Source organism: Chrysoperla carnea, chromosome 1 (assembly GCF_905475395.1).
Source record: "Chrysoperla carnea chromosome 1, inChrCarn1.1, whole genome shotgun sequence".
In the NCBI taxonomy this organism is placed as follows: domain Eukaryota; kingdom Metazoa; phylum Arthropoda; class Insecta; order Neuroptera; family Chrysopidae; genus Chrysoperla; species Chrysoperla carnea.
The window spans coordinates 113,437,991-113,449,147 of record NC_058337.1 but is presented as its reverse complement, the minus strand read 5'-3'; the positions used below and the strand labels follow the sequence as shown (position 1 = coordinate 113,449,147).

Below are 11,157 nucleotides of genomic sequence, written 5' to 3'. Positions count from 1 at the left end.
ATCAACTTTCAAATCTTAGTGGACAAAATCGACACAGCGTTTATTGTGTTTGGAACTACCAGCAGCAACATTATCAGCGCTTTAGCGTTTGATTTGTATATATCGATGGAATTTATAGAAATAACTAAGCCTTTCGTTAATAAGCTAAATATTTGATCGCCCGCGACATGAATAATAAACATATAAGCTTAAATGTGTTTATTAGAAGTTTCTACTACTTAAGTGAGCATGTGCAAAACTATATATTATTCTTGGTTCGTTATTAGATGAAAATGGATAGGTATTTATCAGTAAGAAGATAAAATACTTTTATGAAAGAAAATTTGTTACTTGAATGATTCTATTTAACCCTTTGTTAAAAAAATCCATCCTTAAGGGAAGGAATTCTGAAAATATAGTACATTCAGTAAAACAATACTCATTAAAAATAGTTCAAAATCTGCGAACTTATCGTGATAAAATTCAGTTCAATTGATAATTGAACAGGTAGTTTACGAGATATTGTAACTTTCGTCGTAATGTTTGTGTTTTCTGACCTCGAATTCAGGTTTTAGATTACCCCGGCTGACCCTTACCCACGATACATTAGATTGGGAACGAAGGAAGATTATAATTATCTTTTTGGGGAGCTGCTCCGAAGTTCAAGGCCGACATCTACATGAGAGTTATGAAAACATTTATCCATCGCAGAAATTTGTAGAATAAATAAATATCGCGGCAGTTAGGAGTAAATATTCAACTAGTTGCGTACTCATAATATAGATGGCATTGGCTTATGTGAAAATCAAAGACTCAAACCATATGCATTAATTTGGTCTTGGTCCATGAATATCAGTTGTTGTTTCAAATTCACATTTCACACATCAATGATTTATCTCACTGTCAAATTATAAAATTTAAATATTAAATTACCCGTGAATATATGCCATAAAAACAATCGTAATTAAAATGCCGTGTGAAATGATTACTTTGCAACTGGGTCAGTGTGGGAATCAAAGTAAGTTAATTTTAATTAATTTAAGTATGATTAATTGAATAAAAACAACTACTTAAAAATTTCAGTTGGTTTTGAATTTTGGAAACGATTGTGTGCTGAGCATGGAATTAGTCCCGAAGGTAAACTTGAAGATTTCGCTACGGAAGGTACAGATCGAAAAGATGTATTTTTTTACCAAGCCGATGATGACCATTATATCCCACGTTCAGTTTTACTTGATTTGGAACCGAGAGTTATTCATACGATTATGAATTCACCGTATGCAAAGGTTGATAGTTTATAAACACAAAGATTTAAAATATGCACAAAACTTAATGTTATCATTTTTCATAGTTGTATAATCCAGAAAATGTTTACTTATCGAAAGATGGTGGTGGAGCCGGTAATAATTGGGCATCGGGTTTTAGTCAAGGCAGTACGTTAGAAGAAGATATTTTCGATATAATTGATCGTGAAGCAGACGGTAGTGATAGTTTAGAAGGATTTGTGTTGTGTCATTCCATTGCAGGAGGAACAGGTTCTGGAATGGGATCATATATTTTAGAGAAATTAACTGATAGATTTCCAAAAAAACTAATACAAACGTATAGTGTATTTCCTAATCAAGATGAAATGAGGTAGGCCATTTTCCGTTTTATTTTTATAGCTAGTTATATGTGCACATTATTCAGTCTCTAGCGTAACTCAACTTGAGACTCGCATAGTAAACCATGGAGTACTTAAACCATGGAGCACGTTTATGTATGAATATGATTCGCCATTTTCGTAAGATATCCCAAAAATTATGCTAGATATTCTATTTCACTCTTTCCACCTAATTTCAAGTATCAAAATTCGAAATCTTAATTTTAAATATTTAAAAATCCTTTCAAACCTTTTTACAATTATTATTTTTTTCAATATTTGTCAGCGTTCAATAATAAATATTTTTAGTAAATCTTTTCTGATATCTAATTTTTTATAAAATTGCAGTGATGTCGTTGTCCAGCCGTACAATTCACTATTAACGTTAAAACGTTTAACACAAGCGGCTGACGCAGTTGTTGTACTGGATAATACAGCGTTAAATCGAATTGCAACCGATAAACTTCATATACAGAATCCAAGTTTTGCACAAATAAATTCGTTAGTGAGTACGATAATGTCAGTGAGTACGGCCACATTACGATATCCATCATACATGAATAATGATTTAATTGGACTTATTGGACCATTAGTACCAACTCCAAGGTTACATTTCTTAATGACTGGTTATACACCGTTAATTGCTACCGAACAGGTTTAGTAATCCTTTTTTATAAAATTTTAAAAAAATATGGAGAAATATTAACTTATATGTATTAAAGTTAGGTGCAGCGACAAGTGGAGTTGGTGGCGGTGGAGTTGATTCAACACCAAATATTCCACCAGCGACTACAGTACGAAAGACAACAGTATTAGATGTAATGCGTCGATTATTACAGCCTACAAATATGATGGTTAGTTCAGCGTACGATCGTACTCCAACTCCATTTCAACATTGTTATATTAGTATTTTGAATATTATCCAAGGGGAAGTGGAACCAACACAGGTAAATACAAATTTAAAATGTTAATTTTTATCGTTTCCTAATATTTGTAAAAAATCCTATTTTTCCCGCCAAATTTAAAAGTGTCATAAATTATAAACAATCAGTCTAGACTCAAAAAAAAAAAAAAAAAAAAAATTATTCCTTTGGTGGTACAATTTTTTAACCCAAAGTTTTCTTGACATTTACATTTTATTTTTGGATACAGAAGACAGCCAAATTATTCTGGATTTGTATCAAATTATTCTATTTGTTAGCCCAGGCAACAGCATGACGGAGTCATACTTCAAAAAATTAATATCTTAATTATTTTAAAATAAAAATTTCAAGAATCTACTTTAAATAATAAATTCACCAACACCTTGGCCATAAAAATTAATGTTTGTCCTTTTTTTGCTTCAGGTTCATAAATCTTTACAAAGGATACGAGAACGTAAATTAGCACAATTTATAAAATGGTCGCCAGCCAGTATACAAGTGGCGCTTTCCAGAAAATCACCATACATACAGACATCACATCGTGTATCCGGTTTAATGTTAGCCAATCATACGAGTATATCAATGGTTTGTATTACACTTTTAAATAAAAACTAAATTAAAGAGGGATACAGAACGAATTTCAATCGTTTAAAGTTTTAAAACGCTGATTAATAGTTATATTCATAAAACCGACAGCAATTATATCGAATTATTTACATCAAGTAGAAAACTTGTGTAGGAGTAGTCCGACAACACATGATTAACATCCGACGAGAAATTAAAGCGATTAAGCTGTTCCACCGCTCCAAAGTTTCAACGATATTTTATTCAATGAAAAATAAATACGTTCGATTTTATATCAATATTCTCTTTCCCGATCATTAATTCAGTTTTAAACAAATTTCAAGAGTTTATTTATTATTATTCAAGGACAGCTAACGCAATAGGTGCCTGCTCAGGATTTTCGAACTACCAAATAATTCCAAAAAATACACTGTTTTAGGACTAACAGTAAAATCATAAATTTATAGTCGCGAAATACTTCTTAGGGCGGTTAACAAACAGTTAGCCATTGTTTTATTTTGAAAATTTGACGTTACTGTTGCTGACGATTAAAAAACATTCTTATTTAATTACCTTTGACTTTATGCTTTCAGTTATTTGAACGAGTACTCACACAATATGAAAAACTACGTAAACGTGAAGCATTCTTAGAACAATTTCGTAAAGAAGATATGTTTAAAGATAATTTAGAAGAATTAGATGATTCAAAAGCAGTCGTACAAGATTTAGTTCAAGAATATCAAGCAGCGACACGAGCGGATTACATTTAAGCTAAATTTAAAAAGAAAACATAGAAATGTTTATTTTTTTAAGCCCCTAAAAAAAAAAAATAACGTAATCTCGTAACGTCTTCGAAAAATCTCCAACATACACTCACAAACCTTTCTCGAATATATTATTTTTTTATAACCTAAATAACACTCTTTTTTTAGTATTAAATACAAGCATGGATGCCATCGGAGAAAATTGTAAATACTCTCCAAAAATTAATTTTTGCCATAAAATCAAATTTGTTATTTATTTTTAAAATTTTTTTAAATAAAATATTCTTTTCTATTTAGCTTCTTTTTTTTTAATTCGAAAATTATTTCGATTTTCTTGATATTCACAATAATATAAAAAAATGTTAACCAAACAACGTGGGCCGTATGAAGCACCAAAGGCAGTAGATATTAGAATGATAAGGAATTTTTGCAGTGGTTTTAATCCAGGTGTTAATAGACGATGTATTTCTACGTACAGTTTTTTATTTTATTCGAACTTCAGATACTCATTTTAGGGCTTTGGATTTTATTTATCTGGATATTAAACTTGAACAACGAGAAATTTATTATTATTTTTTAGATGAGTGTGTACAAATTTCTTAAACCATTTTGCAGAGGAACGTGGAATCCGTGGGCGTGATGGATCCGTAAAATTCACATAATATAATCCAAATCTTTGGCTAAAAATAAATTATTACAAATGAAATATTTCTTTCGCTTATATTGAAAAAGATTTGTCAATCATATTGGCACTAGTTCAAAAAAACTAGTTCAAAAATTGTCATAAACGTAAAATACAGTTTCTTTGTGTTGCGTGGTTTTAAAAACCTTATGAAACGAGTATTTCTGTGAATATGGATATCGGAATCTACTGAAGAAGGAAAATTATGTAAAATGGTCTTACAGGACGGAGGCGAATCGGAGCACATACACTTTTCAAACAGGACGGAAACTCTCTCTAAATTTGTGTCATTCTGAGTAATTATTACACATACTCTCCTCAAATTTGTGTCAAACTGAGTAATTGTAGAATCTGGGCACTAAATATTGCAAACTCAGAAAATAACTCAGGAAGTTTTGATTGCAAACATATAGGCAGCTGAGTGCCTTAGTTTTTTTTAATTCTGAATATTTTCACTTACGTAAAGCCTTCGAACCATTCAAAATTATCCATTACGGACCATGTAATATAACCTTTGACATTGCACCCATCTTGAGTTGCTTTAGACAAACTTTTCAGATAACCCTAAAACAACACCAGGCCTTAAAAATTCATACATTCATCTATATTTAAACTTTAAAGTGATTAAAATGTATTCATCCTTAATTTTTCAACAGGTTTATTACCTTTAAATAATGGATTCGCTTTTTATCTTGAATTTCAAGTTGAGCAAATCCATTTTCAGTAATAACAATTATTGGATTCTTATATCTATCCCGAATATGCGTTAATAATTTATAAAATCCCCATGGTACATCATACAACCATGACATGGTACTGTTAGGCCATTTTGGATCAGCTTCCATAATTCCACCCACATCTCTGGCATATGATGGAGTTCTCCAGTTTGTTTTAGAACTTCCATCACTAACAAGCCACGTGCTATAATGATTTAGTCCAATAAAATCGTAGCTACCTTGTAACAGTTCTTTGTCATCTTTGGTAAATTCTGGTAAACGAGAAATTGAAAAATTTTCGCTACGACTTAAATTTTCAATACGTGTTTTCATTATTTCTGGAAAATCGCCATATACAATCGGATTAAAGTACATTCCACACTGAAAATAAAGAATAATCTTTAATTCGAAGGCGTTTGAAAGTTTGGTATCCTTATTGACATTTCAATCGGGATTTAACACGCTTTTTACGGAAATATCTTGACCTAAAGACAAAGTACATAATTACTTAAAAATATTACATCAAATTCTAAAGCACGAGTAGCAGCTTCAATATCTTCTGTTTTATTAGTTTTCGGTTCATACCATCTTGAATCGATAGCAATTCCAATTTTTCCTGAAAAAAATAGCATATAGTTAAAAAGCAATGGCATGGAGATGTAGACTTAGGCAGGCAACTGTATGGCTCATGGTATTTGGGGTGCTAAATCGGTTCACAACCCTTCTACATAGCCCTAGTTGACCCCAAATAGACAGGGGTAAAAAAATTGTACTCATGCTCGTCTTAGAATTCCATCCTCTATTCATCATTTTTCACACAATGTATGAACAGTTGCTGAAAATATTAAATATTTAATCTAAAAAAGACAACCATGTGCACAAAGTAATGCGGAAGGTTTAAAAGTTCGTAACATGTTGATTACCATAGACGTGTTACTATTTATAATATTCAGTTGGACATATTTTGGTTACAGCTTTATACCCAAATTCAATTTAAAATCATTCTCTAATTTATTTCCTACCTTTCTGCTTTTCTTGATATTCATTTTTATACATTTTATAAACCAAAGCATGCGTACGTAATACCGTATGTGCACATAAATAAATTCCAATTCCTTTTATCTGTGGTACATTAAACGGTTGTTGTGCATTTTCGAAAGTATCGGTACAGAAAGACATAGGTTCATTCATTGTTAACCAATGTTGAACACGATCACCAAAATAATGAAATGTAATATTTGCATATTCCATATAATATTTGGTCATTAATGGGTTCGTCCAACCCCCAATTGCCATTAAGGGTAAAGGTAAATCCCAATGAAAAATTGTAACTACTGGGATAATATCATTCGCTATTAATTCATTAATTAGGTCGTTGTAATATCGAATTCCATCGTGATTTATTTCATTTGCAAAACTAGAAAACATAAAATAATCCTATAAACAAAAAATCCTAAGAAATCGGGGAAATCTAATAAAAAATCTCCCAACAACAAAATGGATTTTTATATTTTTTGTGTTTAGTGAGATTTTATTTACTATGGCAATATATTTTTTTTAAATAATAAATAATATTACCCAGTAGGTAAGATTCGAGACCATGACAGTGAAAATCTATAAATATGAACACCTAAATCTTTGATAATTTGAACATCATCCTTAAATTTATTATATGAATCACATGCAACATCCCCGGTTGAGCCATCTTTTATCATAGAAGGCGAATAATGTGAATAATAATCCCATATATTTTCCCCTTTTCCTAAAATTCAAAAGAAAATGATAAGCTTCTTTTAAAAATCCTACTATAGTTATATAAATCTAAGAAAATTATCAAAAACCATTAATATTCCAGGCTCCTTCAATTTGATAAGATGCAGTAGCAACGCCAAAGAGAAAATCTTGTGGAAAAGGAGTTATTTCATAGGCACTAAAAAAAATAAATACTTAAATAATTTTCAGTAAAATCGGCTAAAAATAAAATTTTCTGTTTCTTAGCTAAAATTTTCTTCTATAAGAATTTAAAAAATTATTTTAGCTCTATCAATGACTGCGAATCCGAAGATCGTACTATTTTGTAACTTAAGTTTATGCGTATTATTCACATAAAATCTTTTCTGGACACCTTTAAATGATTTAGAGAGCAGCTGCTAAGAATATGGGAACGGCCACTTCCAAATACCACAATGAAATTAAAAGAAAGGGTGTGTTTTAAATTTTTCAATTACTTCTACTAAAGAGTTGGGCCTCATTATTCTCTCAAGTGTATTTTTAGCTACCAGTTTTGACACCGTAAAACACTATAATAATCTGTTAAACAAAATGAAATTATAATTTATTATTTTTAATTCTCAACTTACCTAATAAATTTTGTAAATATGAAAATAAATAAGAACTTTTGGAAAATTTTTTCCATAAATTGATGCATTTTATTTAATTAAACATACAAACATTTATAATTTAATTTTTAATGATTCAATAATCCACACTGAATTAATCATATCAAAAAGGAAGTGGGATGTTTAGAATTATAGATAATTTAAGAAATTTTTATAATCCTTATTCTTCTAAATATATAACAAGTTCGTTAAATTTCTTGTGGATTACTTCTTACTATTGCTAATTTAATTTTTTGAATGTCTCTCTAAATTTATTTTAACTTCATCCGAATATTTATTGACTCTATTTTAAAGGGTTAACGCATTTCTAGAATTTTCTGGTTACTGGCAGGGTGAATGATTTTGTATCCGATGAATATCTATGAGTTTTTCAAGAAAACCAAAAACTGGATGTCAGCTGTCGATGCAAAATTCTAAAATATTTCAAATTGACGGTTTCATGTGAAATTTATTCTTAAACAAAAGCCCCCGAGTGATGGTTAACAGCTTGAAGAAAGCCTGTTATGTCAATTTTTAATTCTACAGTGGTGAAAACTCTAAACTAGATATTCGAAAATGTAAAACACTTTTAAATAAAGGCGACGACATTATGTCGGTTCAAAAACTATCGTTTAACAAGTGAAAACAAACAATTGACTGAGTTAATTGTTGAAATACCATGTATAGTCAGTGTTGATTTCTTTATCACATTACATATACCAACATGTGACACATACATAACTGATAATCAAGTATAGTACATATTATAAAATTTCCGCCCTAATTGTCGCCCTCACGGGTAAACAGTGATGTTTACGAAAAAATGTTTCAAACTAAAGTTGTTTAATTTTTGATAAGGAACATTTTTTACATTTAAACTTTTGTTCTATCTCTAACGGTTTACAAGATGGGTCCTACGGACCCAAGTCCCAATTGACCTATGATGCTCATTTACGAACTTGACCTCACTTTTTACGTCCTGAGTACGCTGTAAAAATTTCAGCTCGATATCTTTTTTCGTTTTTGAGTTATCGTGTCCACAGACGGATACACAAACAAATAATACAATCTTATAAGTGACGTATATGTTTGAAATAAACAATGTTGTTGCTATGCAAATAATTGATACTATGTGTTAATATAACATATCAATTATGTTCTGAACTAATTTGCGCTGTCACGGGTAAACAATAATCTTTACAAAAAAATGTTTCAAACAAAAGTTGTTTATTTTTTTGTAAGGAACATTTTTTACATTTAAACTTTTATTCTATCTCTAACAGTTTACAAGATGGGTACTACGGACCCATGTTGCTCATTTACGAACTTGACCTCACTTTTTACGTCCTAAGCACGCTGTAAAAATTTCAGCTCGATATCTTTTTTCGTTTTTGAGTTATCGTGTCCACAGACGGATACACAAACAAATAATACAATCTTATAAGTGACGTATATGTTTGAAATAAACAATGTTGTTGCTATGCAAATAATTGATACTATTAGTCTAAGATCCCAATTAGGATCGACCTTCACCCATCTGTTTACCGGATGAAAGTTATTTTTTATGAAATATAAAATGTTAACAAATATCCCTGCAATGGGTTGCCTATAAAAATGTGGTCCAGACTACTTTTAGTGAAAATATCAAGAGTAAAATTTTTAGAAATTTTTCACTGACTTGCATATCTTACGAATTTTGATCTACTCGAAAGTAAAAGCCATAAAGAATATGCAGCAGCTATGTTGTTTGCCTTTTTTCGTTCACTATTATCGCATTTATACAAGTTGAAAATAGTAATTACGTGCATCTGTTAATTCATTGACTCGCATATCTAAATAAAGATAATTTTGTTACAATTACGGTGGCATATGATTGGCCACAAAATATTGGTCAAAAATAATGTTTACAAGCTTTCCAAGTTTTGATATTTATATTAAAAATGGTCTGGACCATATTTTTTAAGGCAACCCGTTACAGGAATATTTGTTAATATTTTACATTTCATAAAAAATAACTTTCATTCGGTAAACAGATGCGTGAAGGTCGACCCTAATTCGGATCTTGTACTATATGTGTTAATATAACATATCAATTATGTTCTGAACTAATTTGCGCTGTCACGGGTAAACAATAATCTTTACAAAAAAATGTTTCAAACAAAAGTTGTTTATTTTTTTGTAAGGAACATTTTTTACATTTAAACTTTTACTCTATCTCTAACAGTTTACAAGATGGGTACTACGGACCCATGTTGCTCATTTACGAACTTGACCTCACTTTTTACGTCCTAAGCACGCTGTAAAAATTTCAGCTTGATATCTCTTTTCGTTTTTGAGTGATCGTGACCATAGACGGACGGACGGACGGCCGGACGGACGGACAACCGGAAATGGATTAATTAGGTGATTTTATGAACACCTATACCAATTTTTTTTTTGTAGCATCAATATTTTTAGGAGTTACAAACTTGGGACTAAACTTATAATACTATGTATATTTCATATATACATGGTATAAAAAGTCTAACTACTAAAATCAAAGTGGCTAACATTTGGTATTTTTTTTAAAAACGAAAATTAATATATTTTCAAGATTGTTACAGATTTATTAAAACGAAAACGGGAAACTTACCGCATAAAGTTTTTTGATCGTAGCTTTCATTCCAGACACCAATACGAATACAAGTTAAACTGTTGATTTCTGGTGAGAGAATAAATAAGAAGCTTTTCGATTTACAACTGAATTTTTTATTATTAAATATTCATTTTACTTTCACAGACAATTATTACAATAAAATTTTTTAAACATTAAGATCTGTAAAATGTAGATTTTTTATTCTCAAAACTTTTTGAGAATATTATAATTTTGAAAAAATTTTTATTGGACATTAATCCAATTGGCAGGTATTTTAAACAACAAGTTATTATAGTAAGGAATTCTATCAATGAATATAAATCTTAGTTTTGCGACTCCCTGGAGCATTAAAACATAGTAAGGACTTTTTTATTTTTAAAAGTTAGATCTTTTGTCGATGAAGATTGGAGATACTATATTGCATTATTATTTATTATATTAGATATTAGATTCTCCAAACGAACACTTTTTTCAAAATGGCAATTATAGTAATCCCCCAAGCGGAGTAAAAACTTTATAATTATACTCACGGGGAAACCTTTACGAGAGAAATTACATTTCTAAAATAATTTCTTTCCTGCTGATTGGATTATATGCTTAGTCTTTTTGGGTGTTCAAATTGTTTCAGTGACGTAGTATTAAATTATAAATATCTAACATTATATATTATAGTGAAGGAGATGATTTTTAATTTACAAATATTTAAAAACTACAACTAGGTCAGTTATCAGGAAGCATAAAATGTATCCAATTAGAGAATTTGTGAATACTAGAAAAATTAAATGGGTTTTACCGACAAAGCTCACTCGCTAAATCGATTGCTTTAATCCTTTTGTTTATCCATTTTTATACTGCCTGACATCTGGCTAAAACA

The 11,157-nt window shown here is 30.1% G+C and overlaps 2 protein-coding genes across 3 annotated transcripts; one reads left to right on the top strand and one right to left on the bottom strand.

Moving 5' to 3' along the window:
* Positions 1-852: 852 nt before the first annotated feature.
* On the top strand, positions 853-4,066 carry LOC123302967 (tubulin gamma-1 chain-like). 2 transcript variants are annotated; one of them, XM_044886071.1, is made up of 8 exons: positions 853-997; positions 1,063-1,265; positions 1,331-1,614; positions 1,970-2,276; positions 2,344-2,347; positions 2,408-2,568; positions 2,968-3,129; positions 3,702-4,066. In XM_044886071.1, the coding sequence occupies exons 1-8, from the start codon at positions 949-951 to the stop codon at positions 3,876-3,878; spliced, it is 1,347 nt and encodes a 448-aa protein (XP_044742006.1). In that variant the 5' UTR covers positions 853-948; the 3' UTR covers positions 3,879-4,066. The 2 variants fall into 2 exon arrangements, with proteins under 2 accessions (XP_044742006.1, XP_044741999.1); XM_044886064.1 differs by having other exon boundaries at positions 2,344-2,568.
* Positions 4,067-4,255: 189 nt separating this feature from the next.
* LOC123302957 (myrosinase 1-like) lies at positions 4,256-7,688 on the bottom strand. The gene is made up of 8 exons (XM_044886053.1): positions 7,631-7,688; positions 7,112-7,200; positions 6,849-7,032; positions 6,293-6,687; positions 5,792-5,886; positions 5,220-5,651; positions 5,015-5,118; positions 4,256-4,552 (listed from the first exon to the last, which is right to left on the bottom strand). The coding sequence occupies exons 1-8, from the start codon at positions 7,684-7,686 to the stop codon at positions 4,414-4,416; spliced, it is 1,494 nt and encodes a 497-aa protein (XP_044741988.1). The 5' UTR covers positions 7,687-7,688; the 3' UTR covers positions 4,256-4,413.
* Between the last annotated feature and the right edge of the window lie 3,469 nt (positions 7,689-11,157).

Bases quoted from the DNA above. Each gene is read 5' to 3' on its own strand.
- LOC123302967 (XM_044886064.1), top strand. From the start codon at position 949: ATGCCGTGTGAAATGATTACTTTGCAACTGGGTCAGTGTGGGAATCAA. The intron at 2,277-2,343 runs GTTTAGTAATCC...TATGTATTAAAG, and splicing joins CGTTAATTGCTACCGAACAG to TTAGGTGCAGCGACAAGTGG. The intron at 3,130-3,701 runs GTTTGTATTACA...TTATGCTTTCAG, and splicing joins ATCATACGAGTATATCAATG to TTATTTGAACGAGTACTCAC.
- LOC123302957 (XM_044886053.1), bottom strand. From the start codon at position 7,686: ATGGAAAAAATTTTCCAAAAGTTCTTATTTATTTTCATATTTACAAAA. The intron at 5,887-6,292 runs GTAGGAAATAAA...TATTTTTTTCAG, and splicing joins ATATCAAGAAAAGCAGAAAG to GAAAAATTGGAATTGCTATC. The intron at 5,119-5,219 runs GTAATAAACCTG...GTGTTGTTTTAG, and splicing joins AGCGAATCCATTATTTAAAG to GGTTATCTGAAAAGTTTGTC.